This window comes from Gasterosteus aculeatus, chromosome 16, assembly GCF_964276395.1.
Source record: "Gasterosteus aculeatus chromosome 16, fGasAcu3.hap1.1, whole genome shotgun sequence".
NCBI classification, from domain to species: Eukaryota; Metazoa; Chordata; class Actinopteri; order Perciformes; family Gasterosteidae; genus Gasterosteus; species Gasterosteus aculeatus.
In genome coordinates, this window is record NC_135704.1 from 4,767,605 (window position 1) to 4,791,630 (window position 24,026).

General features: G+C 41.9%; 3 protein-coding genes and 1 pseudogene across 7 annotated transcripts in view; all 4 read left to right on the forward strand.

The window, feature by feature from the left end:
• Positions 1-2,560: 2,560 nt before the first annotated feature.
• On the forward strand, positions 2,561-3,526 carry LOC120834259 (olfactory receptor 4K1-like). The gene has a single exon (XM_040202173.2). It carries the CDS (start codon positions 2,561-2,563, stop codon positions 3,524-3,526), a length of 966 nt encoding a protein of 321 aa, XP_040058107.2.
• A 2,491-nt stretch (positions 3,527-6,017) lies between these two features.
• On the forward strand, positions 6,018-15,078 carry LOC120834270 (olfactory receptor 8H2-like; annotated as a pseudogene).
• A 347-nt stretch (positions 15,079-15,425) lies between these two features.
• LOC120834271 (olfactory receptor 5F1-like) lies at positions 15,426-16,361 on the forward strand. Its single transcript, XM_040202185.2, has one exon. The coding sequence runs from the start codon at positions 15,426-15,428 to the stop codon at positions 16,359-16,361; it is 936 nt and encodes a 311-aa protein (XP_040058119.1).
• Positions 16,362-18,119: 1,758 nt separating this feature from the next.
• The window catches only part of adarb1b (adenosine deaminase RNA specific B1b), a 99,978-nt gene continuing 94,071 nt past the window's right edge, over positions 18,120-24,026 (forward strand). For 3 of the 5 annotated variants that reach the window (XM_040200822.2, XM_040200823.2, XM_040200825.2), the window contains exon 1: positions 18,120-18,368. The gene's annotated coding sequence lies outside the window, so the exon portion shown is untranslated. The remainder of the gene's footprint in view (positions 18,369-24,026) is intronic. The other 2 variants (XM_078091405.1, XM_078091406.1) reach the window with 2 other exon arrangements.

A 24,026-nucleotide genomic window follows, 5' to 3' on the forward strand; every position in this document is an offset into this window, starting at 1 on the left:
TTTGTGAAGGATGATGGGGGTCTCCGACCCTCCATTGACTATCACCAACTGAACGACTTAACGGTCAAGAACAGGTACCCCCTCCCCCTCATGAGTTCCATCCTTCAGCCCCTGACCCAGGCTGCCATCTTTTCCAAGCTGGATCTCCGGAGCGCCTACCACCTGGTTCAGATCAGAGAGGGGGACGGGTGGAAGACCGCCTTCAAGACACCCCGGGGTCACTGAGTACCGGGTAATGCCGTTCGGCCTTACCAATGCCCCGGGAGTTTTACCAGGCGCTCATGAACGGCGTGCTCCGCGACATGCTGGATGAGTTTGTGGTTGTGTAGCTCGACAACATCTTGGTCTTCTCCAGGACCCTCGTGGAGCATGTCCAGTACGTCTGCCGGGTGCTCAAGCGTCTCCTCCTGAACCGACTCTTCATCAAGGCTGAGATGTGCCATTTCCACTCCGCCTCTCTCTACTACCTGGGTTTCATTGTGGAGAGGGGGCAGACTCGGGCCGACTCCCGCAAGATCCAGGCTGTGGTAGACTGGCTGAGCCCCACGTCGCGAAAGGAGCTGCAGAGCTTTCTTGGATTTGCGAACTTCTACAGAAGGTTCATACGGAACTACAGCGTCGTGGCGGAACCCCTCACCAGGCTGACCTCTCCCTCCCATCCATTCATCTGGTACCCGCCTGCCGACGCCACATTTCGGTCCCTCGAGGAGGTTCACCAGTGCCCCAGTTTTGCTCCACCCCGACCCAGGAAGACCGTTAATTGTGGAGGTGGACGCCTCGGACACTGGGCTGGGGGCGGTCCTTTCCCAACGGGTAGTGGAGGATCAGAAGGTGCACCCCTCTACATTCTTCTACCAATGTTTTCTCCCTGCGGAGGTGAACTTCGACATCGGGAATCGGGAGTTGCTGGCAGTGGTAGCTGCTCTGGAAGAGTGGCGGCATTGGCTGGAGGGGGAGGACCAGCCATTTACCATCTGGACAGATCACAAGAACCTGACATTCATCTGGGCGGCCAGGCGTCTCAATGGGCGACAGGCTCGTTGGGCTGGCTTCCTCAGGCGGTTTGTTTTTTCCCTGATCTATCGTCCCGGTTGCTGCAACAGCAAGGCGGATGCCCTGTCCCTACTACATCAAGGGAGCAGAATGGCTACAGAGGAGTCTGCACCCATCATTCCCGAAGCCCGGGTGATCGGCATTGTGGCCTGGGGTATCGAGACTGTCGTGAGGGGGGCGCTGCGCTCCCACCCTGCTCCGAGTGAGTGTGCCTGTCCATGATCGTAGGTGGAGGCGGGTCCGGGGCAGGAGGCATCAGGGCCACACAGCGGAGTGCTGACTCCACGCTCTGGTTCATCCTCTCCGTCTGCCCGTTAGTCTGTGGGTGATAACCAGAAGAAAGACTGACAGAGGCACCCAACCCCTTGAAGAATGCTCGCCATACCTGGGATATGAACTGAGGTCCCCGGTCCGAGACCACATCCTGGGGAAGAGAATGGAGCCGGAACACATGGCTCATCAGGAGGTCTGCCGTCGAAGGGAGTTTGGGGAGGGCCACCAGGTGCACCCCCTTACTGAACCGATCTACTACGGTTAACATCACCGTCCTAACCTGGGAGGGCGGTAGTCCAGACACAAAGTCCAAGGCCACATGGGACCAGGGTCGGCTAGGAACAGGAAGGGGTTGCAGTTGCCGGCGGGTGCCCGGTGAGAGGCCTTGCTGCGTGCACACACTGGGCAGGCCAATACAAAGTCCCTCACCTCGGAGCAGTGGTTTCTGGCCCAATGCACGCTAAAAATACACTGACCTCCTTTTCCTCCGCAATATTGTTTGCTTCTAGCCAGATTTCAAATCTCTCCAGATAGGATGCAAAGTCCTCCCTCGACTCCTTAAACTCATCCACTCGTCCGATTAGCGCCATTTCCTCTGTCTTGCCGTTCGGGAAAATCCGTGCGTTTCCTTTACATTTCCCCGCGTCGAAACCCTTCACTGCAGACTGGTCATCCTCGTCGCCAATTTGATTGGTGTGACTGCCCTTTAAAACGGAGATACCGGGCTAAAAACACATTTAAGTGATATCCCAGTGTATGACCAGTAAAAATGATAGTTTTGATACAGCAACAGGAAGCTAGAAAAAAGGTTGGAAATTTTAGCTGTCGGAGTGCCTTGCTGTTGCAATAAATTCCATATGAGACACAAAGTTATTGCGAATATGTACGTGATCCATCTCCCAGATTCCGACGGAAATCTTTTTTCATATGAATGTTGGAGCCTTTGGAAAACCGCCATCTGAACTTCATTTAAGAAACATTTACTCTAAACTTTTTAAAAACAAGAATAACAGTTGCCAAACTGTTCGGTTCAATGCAATGTAATGCATTGCTTTTACAGTAGATTGCATCATGATTAAACAAGGAGGAAACCTATTTCTGAATGTTAATTGGCTGGTTTTTAGCTGACCTGTGGCCGTAGTAAGACAAGATATTAATAACTGTTATATGAAAGAGCAACCACAATGTTACGGGTGGACATTCATAACACAGGGTAGAAAGCAATTCACTAACCATGATGCATAATTCTTCTCATGTAAGGGTGTTTTTTCTTTCAGGTTTTAATGTAACAATGACTAACAGAGTTGCTCTCTTCTCTGTCATGTTACTGTGTTACTTTTTCATTGTGCTGATAAACGTTGTTCTCATTGTGACCATCATCTTGGATAAGCACCTGCATGAACCGATGTATATTCTATTGTGCAGTTTGTGCGTGAATGGACTTTATGGGACAACAAAGATTCTGTGGGATCGGCTGTCTCCTGTTCATGTAATCTCTTATTCTGGATGCCTTGTTCAGGCTTTTGTGATTCACGCATTTGTCTCCAACGATATGTCCATTCTTGCAGTGATGTCATATGACAGATATGTGGCTATATGTCGACCACTGGTGTACCACTCTGTCATGTCAAAGAAGAGACTTTTAATATTAGTATCTTTCTCCTGGTTCACACCTTTTTGCATTATAAGCACAAATATGATCCTCACATCAAGGTTACATTTGTGCAGCCCATATATTGACAGACTTTATTGCATGAATTGGATTATTGTAAAACTTGCTTGTTTCCCAGCTAACACTATATTTAACAACACACTTGCTAACATTACAAATATATTTTACCTATGTCATGCTGTGTTAATAGTTTGGTCCTACTTGTATGTCATCAAAATATGTGTGAATTCTGTAGAAAACAGGGCAAAGTTCATGCAGACATGTGTGCCACATTTAGCCTGCTTGCTCATTTTTCTTGGAACAATACTTTTAGATTTCATGCATATACGATATGGTTCAAACTTACCTCAAGCATTTAAGAACTTTATCGCAATAGAATATCTGGTCATTCTGCCAATGATGAATCCTCTCATTTATGGTTTCAAATTGACCAACATTCGTAAAAGAATTGTTGCTGTTATTACTTTTAAAATTACACTACTTATATCCCAATTAAACTCCAAGGCCTCTTATACGGTCCAACAATGACGAAGATCAACAAAGAACAGGAATGATTGAGCAACCTGAGTTTTGAACTTTAATAATAACTAGGAAAATACTGCGAGATAACTGTCATAATTGTGTACTTCTTGCTTGCCTAAAAGATTTTCCAGAGACTTTTATATTGTGATTTGCAATTCAACTTACTGTCTCAGGTGCCGTTAAGATCTCGCCACCCCATTTTTGACTTATCAGTTTGCATGTTTTTGTTTTTCGTTCAGCAGTGTCTCACCCCCGGTGTACCACAGAGTTCAAGGGACTCGTTTCAATCGGACTCGGACTGCGGTGTCGGACCTGGGGTTTTCCACACCAGAACTCTAACTACCCCCCTCAAGATGTCGGAGGAGTTTTCCCTCCCGACTCCAGTTTATTATGAGGAGCGCTCTCGGTTACCCCTTTTCAATTCCTTAATAAAATCATTGGCGAGAAATTGAACTGCTGTGCGCGTGTGTTTGAGCCCACTAAACTACACCCATCAACAATTACATCCTCATATGAATCCTCTTGTATATTATGTACGTTTGTAATAATTGACCTGCTTGTGATTCAACATTCACAACTATAAATTAACAAAATGAGTTCAATATTTCAAATGTATGTAAGAAGTGTTATGTGACAAATGACCACTTATCTGGTTTAAATTAAGACAAATATAAACCAGGAAAATTAATGAATGAATGAGAAACATTACAACATCCATCCATCGTCAAACCGCTTATCCTGCACACAGGGTCGCAGGGGGCTGGAGTCTATCCCAGCCAACTTTGGGCTAGAGACGGGGACTGGTCGCCAGCCAATCGCAGGGCTACACAGAGACATACAACCATTCACACATCTACGGGGAATTTAGAGTCAACATTACCTTTTTAAACCAAAATAATTCAGCAGGATAACTCTATCATAATTGTGGCTTGACTGGTTGGTTGTCTCGTTTTGCCTAAGGAAGTAGTTTAAGGCTCATAGGCATCAACCACAACGCTGTCGTTTATATGTCTTCGACAATGACACGCTGCATGTAGAGTCTGCAAGATTCACAATACAAGGTCTCTCCCGTCTACATTTAAGTTGTGAGATGTACTCACAGAAATTTCCCACAGCACATTCCTGGATTTGGCTTTGCGGGCAACACGATCCCTGAATCATACAAACAGCTGTTCAGTGCATCTGAAGATGGTTGCCATTTCAACTGGTCAAATTATTTATTACACATGCTCTCTGCAATTATGTTAAGGATTGTAACAGATGCTAGTATCACTTTCACTACCAGAAAGGCATTATTTCATCTGAAGAATAGAATAGGGAAGATAGGGAATGTACACATATATCCTCTCAAGGTACAGTATTTTGGCTATGCATATGTTAGGAAATCTACGTTACGTGGACCTTTGCGGCTGCTCTGAGATAAAAAAAGTGAATTATTTGGTGAGCTTTGTACCTTACTAATGACTTAAGTGTTTGTGACGAAGGAAAACATGATATCAGGAGTTCTTTAATATAGTGTTTGAATTGTATATCTCTTCTTCTCATCTCTTCTTAATGTTTGTTTAATCTAAAATAAAGTTATTATTGGTTTAACTTCATTTTTGACTGTTTTGTGTGCGTTTAGACAATACGGGTCAAAATGACCCGCAACATAATAAACGTATTTTTTTCTCAACATAATACAAGGGTTAAATATTTTGCTGTTTGTCAACTAAAAGAAGAGTAGGAGGGTAAAACAAGTGATGTAGCCAGTTTTTCTATATTTAAAACTATTTGAGATTTCCTCAAAATTACATTTTCAAAGAAAAAGACATGATGTACTTTTTTTTGTAATCTCCCATCTATCTGCTGGCACCTACAAAAGTTGGCTTGGACAGATGGCACCGCCCCCTACTCTTCTTGGACTGTAAAAAGGGGTTGTTGATAACCCAAGAAGGCCATGAAGGGGGACATACCTGAAACGGTGCTGGTAAGGGAATTCTAGGCATACTCGATCCAAAGCAAGTGTGCACACCAGAAGGAGTGGAGAGCAGTGACATAACCTTAATAAGACTGCTTCCCAATCTCAATTTGCCCGCATCTTGCCATTAGTCTGATGATCGTATACAGGGGCGCCCGGATCCCAACAGAAGGCTATTTTTTAGATCTGAGACAAAACTTCTGTCAGACACAATGTCCTAGGAAATGCCTTGGAGGGAAAGACATAAAGACCAAGAAAATAGCAGTTTCAGTGGCTATAGGAAATTTGAGTAGGGAAATTAAATGCACAGCCTCAGAAAAACAGTCCACAACAGTTACTATGGTGATGTTTTTGTTAGACAGGGGCAGACCAGTGACATATTCCACTCCTATATGGGACCAGGGACGGCGGGGGATCGGTGAAGGGGCAATTGACCAAGCACAGACAGCAGGCTGACACAAAAGCACGGTTGTCTTGGGACATTGGTGGCTGACAAAACCCTTGTCTAATGAGGTTGAGAGTGCGATGAAACCAAGGATGGCAAGTGAGTTTGGAATTCCCCAATTGTAAAACTTGTGTACTGACAGCGTCAGGCACGAACAGACAAATGGGACGACCGTCACCTGGATAAACCCAGGAACCAATTGTTGTGCAGTTGTTTACTAGTGGTGGGGTAGTGGGGGTCAATGAGATGGAGAGGATATTTGTTTTTAGTTTCCGCAATAGACTTATAAACCAGCCTTGATTTGCCGTTGGCGCACAAAATGAGGGAATCGGTCTCGCCCCAGCTGCATCGGCTACACGGTGAAGAACGGTGCCCACTGAGAAGCTTTTCCCATGTAGATTGTAGGTGGTAGCTGCTGAAATAGGTAAAGAATTATTGTCCGGTCTGCCTTGTGAGTTGAAGAAATTCAACCTGCCAAAGACGATGATAGTGCACTTCTGCACAGCCATCATCGAGTCTGCTCCTCCTCCTCTGCTCCTCCATCACGATCTGGTACGCTACAGCCACAGCCAAGGACAATGGGAGGCCTTTAGTGCAGGCCTATTTTATTTTATACCATTCTTGCACTATGTTGTCAACCGCCAAGTCAAATTCCTTGTATGTCTAACATATTTTGGCAATAAATGTTCCTGAATCCTGATTCCTGAGGTAGGCTCATCTCTGGAGGCCCACACATTTGTGACTGTCCGAAGTAAGCATAAGTCTAAGCCACGTCCAAGGAAGTGATTCCTTCTGCTTTTAGTGCCGTATCATGTATCAGGATATCAGACTGGGTTACTGCAATTCTTTATTATCAGGTGGCTCTTATAAGGCTTCTAAGCCTTTCCAGTTGATGCACAATGCTGCAGCACGTGTATTAACAATAACTAAGAAAAGGGATCGTCATACTCCTGTATTAGCTTCTCTGCAATGACTCCCTGTTAGATGAAGAATAGAATTGAAAGTACTTCTCCTCACCTACACGTCTTATCTTAAGGATCTTACTATACCATATTACTCAAGAGCTCGGCTCTATAAATGCTTACTAGAGTCTGAGTCTCAAAAAAAAAGGATGGGAGCCAGAGCCTTCAGCTATCAAACTCCTCTTTTGTGGAACCAGATTCTAGTTTCAGTCCGGAGGGCAGACACAGTCAGCTCATTTAAGATAAAGCTTAAGACTTTCCTCTTTGATAACGCTTGTAACACTATTCCTTGACCTCTGTGGAAAACGTCATGGGGTTAAGGAAAGACGGTTAGGAGAATTCATGAGGATTTGGGAAAAGAAAACTGCGGTGTTTAAGGAATCTGACTCCACTTTCACTACGTGGTTATGATGAGACGGGAGACGCATGTCAGTTGCGTAAGTCTGGAGTCCAAAACTACAATTTTTCCAAATATAGACCACAAATAAGCGCGTCTTAGATGTTTTCGTCCACAGTGCTGTGTCATGCAGGCAACATAAACAACCAGGTACTTTATTAACAAGGTTACAATATAAATGCGTTATGCTAACCGGTACTTAGTAATCTGCGTTTCTCGTCATGATTGTTAGTTCTCGTAAATTACCAAGTAATAAGGCACTATTTAAATATTACCGCCGCAGGGAATTTTATACTTGAGAATGCATTCATTGACCAATTGTGTCACAGCAGCTGTGAGACACAAGGAACACAGGGAAACACCAGAAATGGACTGGAATTACAACCAAAGGACAAACTCCATAGCGAGTACGGCATGTGTACAGCATTTGTTAGACCTCATAGTTTCTATAAAGCAACAGCAAGCTATTTTCAAAGACAAAGAAAAGGAAACTCTAGCTGTCCAAGTGACTCTTTCTTGAAATAGAGATACATAAATATATGGTTGAACTTTGCAAATGCAACTCAGTTTCCATTGGAAATTTTTGTATGAATGTTTAAACCTTCGGTGCCTACCAACTTCATATGAACTTGATTAATCTTACATTTTGAAGTTAATGTAATAAATTACATTTGCAATTATATAAGGCAATGCTGTTACAGTAGGTTAAATCAAGGTGAAACAGGGAGGAAACCTATTTCTGACTGTTGGGTGGCTGGTGTGTCATACAGGATAATATATTAATATCGTTAGTATGGTGGAGCAAGTACCATGTTAAAGATGGGCGTACATAACACCAAACACAATTCATTAACCACAATGCATAATTCTTCTTGTGTAAGGATTTTTTTCTTTCAGGTTTAAATGAAACAATGAACCTCAGAGTTGCTCTCTTCTCTGCCACTTTACTGTGTTACTGTTTTATTGTGCTGGTAAATGTTGCTCTTATTGTGACCATCATCTTGGATGAGAACATGCATGAACTGATGTATATTCTGTTGTGTGCTTTCTGCATGAATGGACTTTATGGGACTACAAGTTTCTACTTAAAGATTCTGTAAAGTTCAATAAATAGATGTTCATATAGTAATTTGTGTCATTTTTGTCATTTCATTTGTGATTTGTATGCATTCACATGGCCATGGTGCGGCTTGCTATACACTATGAAAGTACAACACATGATGAGAACAGTACAGCTACTATGTATTATGTACTAGGTACGGTTCTTCACAAATAACAGAAATCCTTGCATAAGGAACTGCCCACCAGCTTCCAGATCTGCTGAATAGTGTTCTGGCGGGAGCGGCGTACACGGGGGATGACGTAGATAGAGCAGGTGGAACAGCGTGAGAAGCGGAAGCGCTCATGGCAGAAGAGGCAGTGAGTTGAGTGGACACACACAGAGACAGAATTGAGGAGGGACACGAAAGACACAAGCAAGACAGGGAAACACGAAAAGGACTGGAGTTACTGGAGCCGTGACCGTGATAGCTCTTCTGAAAATGAAGCTAAACAATGGTCCATTAGCTGAGTTAAATGGTAGGGACGAGAATACACAAATCAGCTTTAGTCAGGTTTCTGAGTGCGTTGAAGTAAATATTCAGGAGAAACATTTTTTTGTATCAGGTGCAATGAAACTAAACTATAGACCCGTTTAGTATGGTCAGTAATGCTTTGGGAAAGCCCTCACGTCCAAACGAGGTTCATCGACAAAATAAGTCAGACTGCATCCTGCACAATTATTGTTTCTGAAGCCTTTCTTAGTTTGACACATCGTACGTCCTCAGTCTTTGCGTCCATGCATCATCGACAGGGATTAGCGGTGTCCTTGCATAAACTGTCATACCTCCACAAACCGCACCACCAAACTGATTTCCAACTTTACGACAGTTGTACCGCATATGAAGTTTTAGAAGTCAGCTTTCTGTGCTCTCAAATATTGCACAACACATGTGATTATTTTTATCTCTATTTGGAAGTTGTGAATGTGGTCCAAACCAGGCCTTCAGGTTTAGTTTTGATACAGCAACAGCAAGCTACAAAGAAAAGGAAACTTTCACTGTCCAAGAAACTCTCAAAAGATTGCACATGAGATATGTAAATGGTTGAAGCTATGCGAAAATCAGTTTGCATTGAAAATGCCTGTTTTCCTTTGAATATTGAACCCGGAACCTACCACCCAAACATCATATGAACTTTATTGATCCTACATTTCTAGCTCATTCTAATGAATTACATTTGCCATGTCTTTTCCTTAGGCTGTTTTGAATTCCCAACTGCCGTGTGTCTGTAGTAAGACAAGATATGAGAAACAGTAATATTATGGAGCAAGTACCATGTTGAGAATAGACATCCATAACGCAGGGCAAAAACAATTCATTAACCATGATGCCTAATTCTTCTCATGTAAGGTTGTTTTTTCTTTCAGGTTTAAATGAAACAATGAACCTCAGAGTTGTTCTCTTCTCTGTCACTTTACTCTGTTACTGTTTCATTGTGCTGGTAAATGTTGCTCTTATTGTGACCATCATCTTGGATAAGAACCTGCATGAACCGATGTATATTCGATTGTGCACTTTGTGCATGAATGGACTTCATGGCACAACAGGATTCTACACAAAGCTTCTGTGGGATCTGCTGTCTGCTGTTTATGTAATCTCTTATTCTGGATGCCTTGTTCAGGCTTTTGTGATTCACTCATTTGTCTGCAGTGATATCTCCATTTTTGCAGTTATGTTATATGACAGATATGTGGCTATATGTCGACCCCTGGTGTACTACTACCACTTCTAAGTTATGCATCTCTGCATCCCGTTGACAGAGAATCACAGATCTTTTGAAGCGCAATTCTTCCCTTCACGCCATGGAGCCTGAAAGAAAAAGAGTTTTTTTGTCGTGTCACCATTTTGATATTTGGTATTTGTTTTTATTTCCTTGTTGTTTCATCCTGTTCCTCTCAGTTTCCGCTGATCAGAATTCAAATTCGTTTCAAATTTCATCATCATCATCATTTTATTTCCTGCAGGTTAAAGGTCGCATTTGTTCAGCAGAACCGTCCTACATTAATAAAAGCACCATGTCAATGCTGAGGCATTACAGAGCGTATGTTAGTTGAGCCGGTCAACTAGCTTGCCTGTAATGATTTTTAAGATCCAGCAGGTGTCAGTATTGAGCAACACAGTACCGACACAGTATCAATACAGTTTGGGTAATGTGCCACAACGCTTCATGAGGCCTCACCTACCCATCCCTACTTACATTGGAATCAGTCCAACAGACACATGGAAACTGACCAAACACTCATGTCAGGATACAAAAGGAAGTTGGCCCCAACCAGGCCTCTATTTATGGTGCGGGAGGTGACTCACCACTTGGTACGTCCTGTGGGAAGGAAGGCAAACTGCATGCGGTTTCTAACAACCAGTGTCCCACTGGACCGGTGAACGACCATGGGAGCTCGGCCACCAGTGACCGACTGCAGCTCAACTATATGGGCAAAATAACCGTTCCATATTTCACCATATCAGGTCTCACAAGGGTTGCTGATGAACCGGTGTCCATCAGTGCAGACATGCTTCCTATCTCTATCTTTACACTCTTGCAAAACAATCTTACAAAATATGTGCAGAACATAACATATTTTTATATCAAGTCCCATGTTGCGCCAATAGGCCACCATTAACATGATTAGACTCTCCATACTAAAAACTAAATTTCTCATCAGAGAGCTCTTACCAATATTTGGGGTCCCGGATCAAATTAGCTCTGACAATGGCACTCACTTAGACAATGCAATAATTGAAAAAATAACGCAAACAATGAGCATAAAACAAAAGGTTAGATTAAATAAACACCATCCCCAATCACCAGAAGTGGTGGAATGTTCAAATGGCACCTTTAAAAACTGATTAGCAAAGATTTGTAGGGAAACTACAATGGATTGGTTGACTGTGCTTCCACTTGCACTAAGAGACTTTGCTTAGATTAGAAAAATGTATTAATCCCCAGTGGTGAAACTCATTTGCCACCAAAATATTGTACAGACCAATACAGACAACAATAGACACAGCCAGCAGCGCACAACAGACAGGAAACATGTTACTAGCAACAAACAAGACTAGAAGATGCCTTATAAAACATGATGGACATCAGAAAGATGCTAAACCTAAAGGTGTTCATTCAAAAATTGAACTGTTGCTGGAATAAAAGACTTGTCCCGTGTTCTCTTTTCTATAGTGACTTCTACAGAATCAGGTGGAAGGCCAATCACTGAACCAGCCCCCCGCACCCACAGAGCACAGCATGGAAGAGAACACTAGCTAAAATCCCCTGATAAAAAACATGAGTCTTTCTGAATGCAGACAACCCAAACAATGCACCTAACCTAACACCTAGGTTAGCATGTGTGGCTATTCGAAAGAAACATAGGATCTAGTTTATAATTTAATTGAAATTGTACCAAATCGTCAGATACCAGCAACGCCACCATGGGAATTTCACCCAAGGATTAAGTCTTGCCCACACAGTAGCAAGAAGTCCTAATACACTCAGGCAACTGCCCCCGTGCTCAACGACGCCGGAGAGAAGTAAGTCGAGGAGGACTTCTCTTCTACACCAAATCAACCACAGACAAGATCAGCGGCCAAACATCAAGCTAGTCTCAACATCGAAGATGCAAGGTACTACTGAAGCTTCTGGTGATTTTTTTCCCGACAGAACGACTGCTAACAGGAGAAAGACCAGTGACGTCCCACTAAAGACCAACCATCAACAAAGCCGAAACATTCTAGAGTCGGGAGGGAAGAAAAACTGGGACAGGTGAAGTTGCTTTATGGATAAAATAAAAGTTTTTCAAGTAGGTCATAAGCAAAACAATAACCTGTACCTCTTTTTTTCATTTGTATTTTTTAGCTGTGAAGAAAACATGTTTCATGTCTTTAATTTCATGTAATTTCGGTTCAAATCTCCCTCCAACTATTCCAAATTATTTTTCCAATAAACCTTTCTTTATACCTCCTGTTATAAATCCTCTCGCTTATGGTTTTGAATTGACCAAAATTAGTGAGTAATTCCGTGCAGTATTCACCATGCATTTTTGGATGCAATAAGGAAACTCAAATAAAGATAATTATTATGAACCTCTGAAAAGATTTATTTTCTTTAAATGTTTATATTTGTAATGCATTGTGTCACGAATTGCCCTTCCCACCTGCAGCCCATTCCCTCATTAGCTCCTCACTATTTAGGTCCCCACACTTCCACTTGTCCTCTGCCAGATTGTCTTGTGTACATGCCAAGTTTTCCAGTGTTTTCCCCGATTACCGATATCCCGTCCTGACCTAGCCCGCCTTCTTTTGACCACGAATTCTTCGCCTGCCCCCTTTTTGGATTTGTTTGCCTGTCGTATTGCCGTCCTGTTTCTGGACCCTGCCTGTCCCCGTTTACGTATTTCCTGCCGGCCCCTCTGGATTTGTTTGCCCATTGGACTGCTTTCCCGGTTTTGACCCTGCCTGTATAAGTAAATAACTTTTGATTGGATTCTGCCTCGGAGTTGTGCTTTTGGGTTCAAATACCTGTAACCCTTACACGTTGTTAGTCCCACTCAGCTAATTGCAGCAAGTTAAAAACAAGTTCTCTTTCTAAAAGTTGATTTGGTTGCTTTGAATTCCCAGCTTGTGCGTTGCTATAGTTAGAACATATCAACAACGTTGAGAAGAGGGACCAGGCACTGTGTTGAGGGTGGAGGTAGACAACACAGGCAATAATCACAATGATTAGTAATCAGTGATTACTAACCACAATGGATAACACATCTCAAATAACATAATTTGTTCTTTCAGGTTTAAATGTAATTAAGTACCAACAAGTTGCTCTCTTCTCTCTAACTTTTATATCTTATTGTTCTGTTGTGGTGGTAAATGTTGCTGTTATTGTGACCATCATCTTGGATAAGAACATGCATGAACCAATATATATTCTACTGTGCAGTTTCTGCATGAATGGACTTTATGGGACAACAGGTTTCTACCCAAAGACTCTGTGGGATCTGCTGTCTGCTGTTCATGTGATCTCTTATTCTGGATGCCTTGTTCAGGCTTTCGTGATGGAGTCATTTGTCTCCAGTGATATGTCCATTCTTGCAGTAACGTCATATGACAGATATATGTCGACCGCTGGTGTACCACTCTGTCATGTCAAAGAGACTTAATATTAGTGTCTTTCTCCTGGTTCACACCTTTTTGCATTTCTGCCGTGACTATGACCCTCACATCTAGATTAAAGTTATTCAGCTCATATATTGCCAGACTTTATTGCATAAATTGGATTATTGTGAAACTTTCATGTTTCCCAACTGACACTATAGTTAAGAGCATAGTGGCTAAAATAGTAATAATAAATTCCTTATTTCAGGTGTCTTTTTTAGTCTGGACCTACGTGTATGTCATCAGAACCTGTGTGACGTGTGTGCCACATTTACCCTCCTTGCTCATTTTTACTGTCACTATAATGGTTGATATTTTTAATGTAAGATTTGGATCTCTCTCCAACCACTCAAAATGTTATTGCAATAGAGCTTCTCATTATACCTCCGATCATGAACCCTAACCCTCGTTTATCGCTTTGAATTGACCAAAATTAGGAACAATTTTGGGTGGTTTTAATTTAAAAAATAAAATGCATCATCGTGTTTGATAAGATAACTGAAGGGAGGAAAATAATCCACTAATATTTTTATACATTTTTTGAACTTTTGATATATGATCTTTATATGTAATTTCATGTTTACTGAACTCTTTGCCTCATTGTAATAAGTAGTTAAATTAATGTAATAGATTAAATCTGACACCTACCACTATTAAAGAGTTTTGGCTGTGGCTTTGTTCTGGAGACTGCACATGCACAAGATGAGAACAAGGGAAAAGGCAGTGTTATAAAAAATATACACATTGTACTATACATTTGTATGTCTATTTTAAAAGTGAATTCCACGTGCCAGCTGAGAAGAAAGACCGTAAGACTTGAGTGGACACTATCTTTCTTCTATATCAACTTGCAATGTAAAGAAAGATGTTTATTTGCATCCATGATTCCTAAAAATTGCTTTCTAACTAATCGTATTGCATGAGCATGTGTTGATTTGTCACTCTGACTGTTTAAGAACATTCATCCAACATCAATAAAAGGGTTTACCTTTACCTAAACATTAAGAGGTTGAGGGGATGGCCTCGCTGTTTTGTGTTTTTTAAAAGACATTTATATTCTTCAATATTATGGGCAAGCTGAAATCCTCACTTCCTGAGATGTCGGCCTAAACCCAGTAGACATTGGGTTTTTCGTCGATACTTCACTTACATGTGTGTTTATTTCACCTCTTGACCACCACTAGAGATATTATTTTTTACAGTATATGGTCAAATCTAAACAACTTATCTCCATTACCTCTACATTAACATTAATAACAATGATTATTTTAACGGAAAGAAAATCTTACTTATTGTACAACTCATACAATGGATCGTACAACAACTCTTTGATCCTTCATGTGTGCAGCAAGATGTTGGAGATGTTCCACCAGTCTGTTGTGTCCAGAGCCACATACTCGTCATATGTCTGCTGCAGGGCGCGCGCATTGGAGCCAAAGACACCATCCAACTCTACAAAATGGTTATGAGGACCGGCTCCATCATTGGTGTAAAACTGGAAAGTCTGGACTGCATGTTGGATAGCAGGAGCACCATCTGCACCAAGTGCTGAAGGGACAGAGGAGCCTTTTTCCAAAAGACTCATCGGGCCACATTAATCACACCACTATCCTTCAACACCTTCACATCATTCTTTGTTTTGTTTAATCTTTGCACTATTTTTTTGTTAGTTAATTGAATTTCCTACTTTTCTATTCTGTTTATTTTGTGTATTTCTATATTTTAGATTAATATAGTAACTATCTATCCATGCACCTATAGAAAAAGAGGTGTATGTTGATTGGTCGGTTTGAATTCCCAGGTCATGCGTTGCTATAGACAGATGATATTTATAACAGTGGGATGAAGAAACAGGTTTTGTGTTAAGGGTGGAGGTTCACAACACAGGAAATAATGACAATGATTACAAACCACAACAACTCTCATATAACATCATTTTTTCTTTCAGGTTTAAATGAACCAATGAACCTCAGAGTTGTTCTCTTCTCTGTCACTTTACTGTGTTACTGTTTTATTGTGCTGGTAAATGTTGCTGTTATTGTGACCATCATCTTGGATAAGAACATGCATGAACCAATGTATATTCTATTGTGCACTTTGTGTATAAATGGACTTTATGGGACAACAGGTTTCTACCCAAAGTTTCTGTGGGATCTGCTGTCTGCTGTTCAAGTAATATCTTATTCTGGATGCATTTTTCAGGCTTTGGTGATGTACTCATTTGTCTGCAGTGATTTGTCCATTCTTGCAGTCATGTCATATGACAGATATGTGGCTATATGTCGACCCCTGGTGTACCACTCTGTCATGTCAAAGAAGATACTTTTAATGTTTATCTCTTTCTCCTGGTTCACACCTTTTTGCATTTCTGCCGTGACTATGATCCTCACATCTAGATTGAAGTTATGCAGCCCATATATTGCCAGACTTTATTGTGTGAATTTGAATATTGTGAAACTTGCTTGTTTAACAGCTGAAACTGTTGTTAACAACATAGTATCGAACCTAACAGTAACATTTTTCTTATTTCAGGGGTTTTTAATAGTTTGGTCATACGTGTTTGTCATCAGAACATGTGTGAATTCTTTAGAAAACAGGGCGAGGTTCATGCAGACATGTGTGCCACATTTAACCTCTTTGCTCTTTTTTGTTGTGACTATGCTTTTGGATGTCTTTAATCTGAAATTTGGTTCAAATCTCTCTCTAACCATTCAAAATGTTATTGCAATAGAACTTCTCATTTTACCTCCCATCATTAATCCTCTGGTTTATGGCTTTAAACTGACCAAAATTAGGATCAGAATTTTAAGTGTTATTACATTTAAAATTAAATGAAAAGGAAACTCAAACTCCTGAAAAAATGCACTTATATCATTTTTGTAAAAAGCCATGTGTTAAAAATGCAATGTAATTTGCTTTGGATAAAAGCGTCAGCTAAATGACCTGTATTGAAATGTAATGTATATGAAATCTTATACATCTACAAATGTAACTTTGCTCATATCGTAATTATATTCATGATAGCATAGTTCATTGTCTGCGTATAGCTACTGGTTAAATGTATATCTTATACATTTAAATGTACAAAATGTATGTCTGTCTCATACAAAATGTAGAAATTCCTAATAATTTCACCCCATAACCAACTGACAATCAACGTCTCCTATTTCTGGGAACTCTGCTCGCCCCTCCATCCTTCATCCTTTCTTTCTTATCCTTATAAATTCATCAGTGATGACAACATTTCTGATTAACAGCGCAGTATTGAAGTCTGATGAAACGTGTCCCTATCACGGCAAACATTTGATTGGATAGAATAAATTAGAAATATTGTTATTACACAAATTACAATCTCTTATTTCCCATCATTAGAATTTTGTGATTTTATGAGAAAATCAAACACTTTATGAATATATGAAATATGTTAGAATGTAGTAAGTATGTCATGGGTGGATTTAATGTAGTTAATACTGGAGTTTTGAGGCCACCTAGTGGACATAAACTGTCCATGCCATTTTTAAATTTAAATTGTGTACTTAGGAACTTTGAAACAGGCCAGTTATCATTGAAAATACATGTAATACCAATTATATTAAATATATAAATAGCAAATGGATCATCAGACCAATAATAGCAAAACTATACATTTAACCAGTAGCTATACACAGATAATGTACAATGCATGTTATCATTCAGCCCAAGTAAGGTACAGTTTACTCTTTGGCTTTTGGCCTTAATATCGTATAAATCATTTATTTTGTTACAGATATTCATTCAACATGTATCCTGACTATTTCTACTTCAAGATCTGAGATATTTATTGTGATGTGCACAGTTTAACAGGTTACTCTGTACAATGAAATTATTATTTATAGCATTGAGGCAAGAACAAAGTGAGAGAGACAGTGTCCCGTGCAGTCAGCTTTACTTTGAGTGTTTCAGTGTGAGTATTTAATCAACAGTAGCATCATGAGATTATTGTTTTACCTGTACACAAACACTGTGTTAGTATTAAAATTACTGCTGAAAAACGGACACGAGCAAGACTCCCAAACCTATCCCACTCGTAGAGCCCGGCGGGCCTTGACTGCACGAGTATTGGTATAACATAAAACCAATAATTCCATTTGACCATCTAGTTTGATAGTTGAAGAGGAAAATGTATGTCAGTGACCCAAGCCAAAATGAAAATAAAGACAAATCTTAAGTCAAATGAAATTGAGAATCTTGTGAGTTTGGAGACTACGTTCGTTCAGAGATCTGAGATTATTCCTGCGAACCACATTTGGGTGAGTGTTGTATATTGTGCAATGTTTGTATACGTTATTATGTCCAACAAAAGATTGGTGATGGAAGAGGTCTGGATCGAAAGATTCAGGCAAAAATAAGATCTGGTGGGAAACACTCAAAGCCGTTGCAATGTCCCACTGAAGTCAACATTTGATAACATAATGGCGTCATTTAAATCGGATCCCACATTTTTACTCTGTACGTTATGTAAACAGGTAATTTATTTAACGTTTCACTGGGTTGGTATTATTCCAAACACCTTTACCTCCTCGTTGCGCGCGAGAGAGAAAAAAAATGTGTCGTGTCGCCTCCGCACCGCTGGGCGGCGCTCGTGCATCGTCACCCACCGCGACAGAAACACCGAGACGAAGGAGACCGCCGACGGCCGGCTGAGAGCACCGCAGTGTGCACGCGACCGTACGGCAGCCCGGTCTCCCGTTCCTCCTCCTGCGACGACGCGCAGCGAAGCCGTCACCTTTGTTTTGAGGCGAAGTGGCGGAGAGGATCCCGAGGGATCCGAGGAAACACGAACTTCACGTCGCGGCGCAAACCGTGAGTGGGCTGTCGCCGTGTTATTTTGGGGTTTTGCGGAGGATGAGACGAACGCGGTTGCTAATGTGATTTGGGTTCCGGTTGTGTTTATGTAAGATCAGGCTGACAATCCAGGACGCGGTTCTTCACCCGGAGAAATGCGGATGGGGGCTCACCATCATATGGACTTCTTCCATTCGCGTTGCGAAATAGCCGTGTGTGTGTGTGTGTGTGTGTGTGTGTGTGTGTGTGTGTGTGTGTGTGTGTGTGTGTGTGTGTGTGTGTGTGTGTGTGTGTGTGTGTGTGTGTGCGCGCAGCGGGATTTATGGCTGTCATCCTCTTTCAGCGTTTGCCTGTCAGTGGAGCCGGCGGAGGTCTCGCCGGGAGACCGCGGCACGTAGCTGCGATGCCCGGGGAAACGGTGGCACGAATGCTAAGCTAAGCTAGCGCGGTGCAGGTACGCGCCTCAGTGTGCGTATGTGCACGCATGTTTTGCACAGCCCCGCTGAGCGGTGCGGAGGTTTGAACCGAGCGGACGCCGCGCGCTGACCTGCGTACTCAAACGAAGCGGCGCAAACCCGTGCGGCGTTTCGGAAGCGCCTCGTTTCGCTTCTGAAAAGTGCAACAACTGAGTTTGTTTTTTTACATAAAGGGGAAGCACGTGGACACTCCGAGAGGAATCCTGTTTTTGCTGCATCCGTGCTGTGACCGGTAATGCTGAGCGATGAATCCCGAGTGACGTCTCCCCACGATGCACCTTGACCTGTGGACGCTCTGCGTCACGTGGGTCAGTTACCTGTCCGCCAGCGCGCGCATTTCACCGGAAACAGTCAAACATAAAATACGTGAGAAAAGCCCCTCGCTATTGCATATGAGTGGCAACTCCGTTCCTCCTAATGTTCTGTGCGTAGCAGCATTAAAGCGTGATGCGGTTAGCTAGCTAGCTAGCTAGCCGTTCGCTCTCTGTGGTTGAATCGGCTTTGGTGTGTTTTCTTAAAAGTTATTGCATCTTTTAAAGCAAGGATTTAACAAGGTGGCACAATACTGAGAGATCCTGCGGGTATGCCAAAGACTTACGTTATTTAAAGAGTCGACACGCGTGAAACACAAAAGTATGAAAATCGCACAGCATGTTTGCGGCCTGGTTCCTAAACGCTGTGGGTATTTCTTTGCTAATATCTCTATATATATCTTTATATCTAATAATATATTTTTGAGCACTTGGATGGTCTGTCTGTCCATTTCTGTCCATCATTGTCTTAAGGTGAGAGGTTCAAGAGAGTCCTTGAAAAAGGTCTCTTGTGGCTCACGCCGCAGATTTCTCTCTGTTAAAATATGAGTCTACTTGGCGGCTGGTGCGTATCGATGTATCTGGGGTCAAAAAAAGTTAATAGAAAGCTGTTTGTAGGTTTTCCAGTGGATGGAACGCAAGCTGCAGCGTTCGGCTCCTCGCTGCTCATAAGAAATTACAGCGTTCTTCTCTGATGGTTTCACTTCGGTGTGACACTGGGCTGTTGTGGGCTGCTAGTGGCAATAAATTCACTAGACGGGCAGACAGAAGATATAAAACTTGAAATCTGGTAATCACAGAACCCTTTATTTTCTTTTTCCTCAAAGAGAAAATGCTTGTTATTGTTATTGAGGCAGCAATAGTGCTGCAAAGGGGTGGAAAATTTCCCAAAACTTGTTGTTTTTAAACGCCTTTGTCATTATCATCATTATTACTATTTTACCATTAACCATGATTACTGCTAATAAAAGGGTGAGCAATAAAAACGTAACTCAAAACTAGATGTGAAAGATGTATGACATGCAGCACATGCTGTGTTCCGTTTTAAAGGATCTAGCTAGCAACATTGACGTAGACCTGAAAGGATTCAGGGGAAAACACTGAAACCACAAGCTTGAGAAGCCTAATTAATTTTAAGTGGATTCTTTTTTGGGAGGGGTGCGTGATCATACAAAATACACTATTTTATTTGTTGTTAATGTTTTTGTTCAATGAAAAAAGTTCTCCACACAAATGGATTAAGTCAAAAATGTAATTTTTAAAATGTGTATGGGAAATGGTTGCATGCATGTCTGCTTACGACAAAACAAACTTTTGTTGGAAACGCATGCAAACAAAATGTTGTTTTGTCATATATGACGAGGTAAATACAGTTAAATTACCCCAAAATATCCAGTTAATTCCCGTATATTCTAGTTAATTCCCATGGAAAGTTTACAACTTTGAATATTCCTGGAATTTTACAACCTCAGGCAGCAACAATGTTCACTTATGGTGAACCACAATGAATGCAGTAATGGCAATAAAATGTAACCCCCAACCCTTGTTCATGAGAATCTACATGTGTCTTTACCTCAACAGGCTTTGAGGCTTTCATATATTACAAAAGGCTCAGTGATTGTGCTTCAAACTTCATGCACGGCCTCAAACCCTGAACCGTCGGGTTCTCACTGACGCCACGTGCTAAGTGGCTGAGTCTGAGACACTATGAGGGTTTAAATGGTGTCGAATCGAATGTGTATAACGTTACCGTGGCAACGTCAAAAAAATGTAGGTTGTAAAAAATGAAAGCAGCAATGGACGTGTTAAATGACAAGATGAAGTAGTTAATAAACAAATGAGTTAATGTCTTTGAATCCTTAATTATTCTCTGTAAATGTAATATTCCAGTATGAACTCGCACCTTTTTTTTTAAGTCTCCATGCTTCCAACGATTATCCTGTGTTTAACGCTCACATTGCTGTGACTCGTGGGTAATTCCCTTGGGCAAAGACAGCATTTAATGCTGACTTACAGAAAGGGTCCCTAAAGGGCTAGAAATGTCTCCCAGAGACAAACGCTCAACGATTTGACAGTGGGACAGAACTTAACAGTCAGCGCCTCAAAGTGCGGCTGTCCCTGTAAGTGGAGATTGAGATTGGGCCACAGTTCATTTCCAATACTCTTTTCATGAGGGGGATCCCTAAAGGCCAACACATTAACAGTAGTTTGGAGCAAGAAAATAGATACATTGCAGGATTAGAACAAAAAACGGGACCAATAAACTGTAGAATCTGTAAAAAGATGTTAACTCACATTTTCCAAATTACAGCACTAATATGGAGACTTACTTTTTGAGTAAATATCTCCAAATGATAAGTATGTAGATCTGTAGGTGCATTGCCAACGCTCACCACACCCTCCTGGTCCCCTCCCCAGGTCCCAGGGCCTTTTCTTGGGGTGGTCAACCATTGTTTGGACCATTATCGGGAGTTAATCGCATGCACACCGCTATTTTTAGCATAACATTCCATACATTGGGTGTATGGAACCTCCATGCAAAAAAAGTTCCACTGAGAACCAAAGTTGTTAAAACCTCCTGTCTGATTTCAATATTAGTTTTCCTCTGTATTGCCACGCTAATTATTACAACTGACCGCCATGGGAAATAATAATCATCTGCACTTTAATCAAACCTCTCTGTTCCATGAGAATCCCATTAGTCTGCTACAAGCCCTGACTGTGGACTGCACTGTGTGCGTGAGCGCGTGCCTGTAATTGAGGTTTGGCAAAATCCAGTCGTGAGTAGTCTGCTAAAGCTAAACACTGACTGAGGGCGGCACCCTTATCAAATCCTGATCAGAACCAAGTCGTAAGGGGCCAGTTACACCAGGCCTCTGTGTGTGTGTGTGTGTGTGTGTGTGTGTGTGTGTGTGTGTGTGTGTGTGTGTGTCACAGCAACGGCTGCAGAAGATAACAAGTTGAAAGGGAGGGAGCTCTGAGCAGCCGTCCAAAGTGTGTGTGTTCTGTTACGCTCACACGTTGTGCTGATGTCTCTGGCTGTTGTTCACTCTGGGTAACTTTAATTACCCGGGGGGGGTTTGTGACGATTGTCCCACTGTCTTTACCGGACCAAATTAATACCAATTTTGGTCGAGATGAATGATTGTTTGCAAGCCAAATATTGATCACACGTCTACCGTGAAATAAAATCTCTGCAGCTGCCTCCAGTTCTTGGTGCCTTCCTGAGCGTATTTGTTTCCCCCAGCAGTGCCTCAAAAACCCCTCCGTTTGTACTGTTGTGCATGTTTCTTCAATAAAGCTTACAACGTTTTACAAACGGAAGTCCCGCTCTTTGTCTATAAGTGCTTTTGGGGGGAAAAAACATTTGCCGAATGAACTAAACTCTCTTGACTTCCGCTGGCTCGTTATCAGCGGCCACCCGTGATCCATTTGTTGCGTACCACTACGCATCCTGTCTGCTCTTCCTGAAACACACATCCTGTTTTCTTCTCTCACACTTAGTTATCAGTAGATCGTAGTTTCCACCTAATAAGGGAAAAAGTTTGTACATCTGTTAGGAGCTTCAAACGGCCCTCTCGCTCTAAATAAAAGGCACGTTAGATGTAATTGAAGCGTTCCCAGTTCACACGTGAACATACGTAGGCTCTGATGCGGAAGAGACGCAGAGGGGTTGCAGTACTTTTTCTCTTTTTACCCCAGATTTATCTCATCATCACGCCAGGACGCATTAAGCATCAAGAGCGTGCGCTCCGGGTTCGGATCCTCAAGCCAGAACACATGCCAGCTGCATTGAGTTCAGAGCACAGTTCAAGTGTGGAAAGCATGTGGGCAATTTATCCGATGATCCCGCCTTCCCACCACCACAACACATACATACGCACACACACTAGAGTCCCTGTAAAGGGAGGAGAGGACACAAAGTGGGCCGGGAGCACGACTGAGACCTGTTGCCTGAGTGGCACAATAAAATACTTCATTGTGAAGAATTGAATGACTAGATTACAGCCTTTAAAACCAGGGAAACCCAACATGTGTGCCATGGTACAACTATATTAATGCATTGAACAGCCCCAATGCGGACGTAGTTCCTACCTGCCACATTCAATGACATGAGTGGAAAGGAGCAGACCAAGAAGTCCAGTGAATTCATCTGCCTTAACGTGGTCTCTTATCGCTGCAGAAAGTAGATTTCACGCATATTTAAATCATTATTGATTAATACCGAAGATGTTTTTTTGCTTTGATTGCTTTCATGATGATAATCAGGGATAACGTGGGCCGTCATGTGCCCTGATGGTTCTGCAAATGAAGTAAAGCAGAAGATGAATCAAAATTTTCTTTGCTCAAACTCAACCGTAATTGACTTAAAAATTCTATGCAAATTTTGACGTGGCAGCAACATGTATGTGTGTGTGGGTCCCATTGGGAGGCTTCACAAAAGGCTCCGTTCTGTTTTGCTTGAACGTGAGCTGTGTGTAGGGGAACCTCTCTTTTTATTTCGCCTGCGTTAACCGGTCAGAGCAGCGCGGCTCAGCTGTGTGTCTGCCGGGCCTTTTCTAAAGATTCTAACGAAGGTGTTATTTTTTTTTTCTTCTTTTTTTCTATTTTTGCCCCCATGTGTTGCATGTTGTTCACACAAAAAAAAGACTGTGAAAAAGATCTTTAGACTGTATATTAACATATAGCCGATACCACTGAAATGTGTATGCAGAGACTTGCAAAGCCTTAAGAGTTATTTACCTCATTTTTAATTATTTACAAGTTAGCGTGCTCTTAACCGCTGCAAACGAAGATAAATACTGCAATTGACTCAAAAATGAAATGACTGTTTTTCAAGTAATTGATAGCTGCTACTGCAAACACAGCAGTCTGAGCTCCTCAACGCT

Bases quoted from the DNA above. Each gene is read 5' to 3' on its own strand.
- LOC120834259 (XM_040202173.2), top strand. From the start codon at position 2,561: ATGATGCATAATTCTTCTCATGTAAGGGTGTTTTTTCTTTCAGGTTTT.
- LOC120834271 (XM_040202185.2), top strand. From the start codon at position 15,426: ATGATTACAAACCACAACAACTCTCATATAACATCATTTTTTCTTTCA.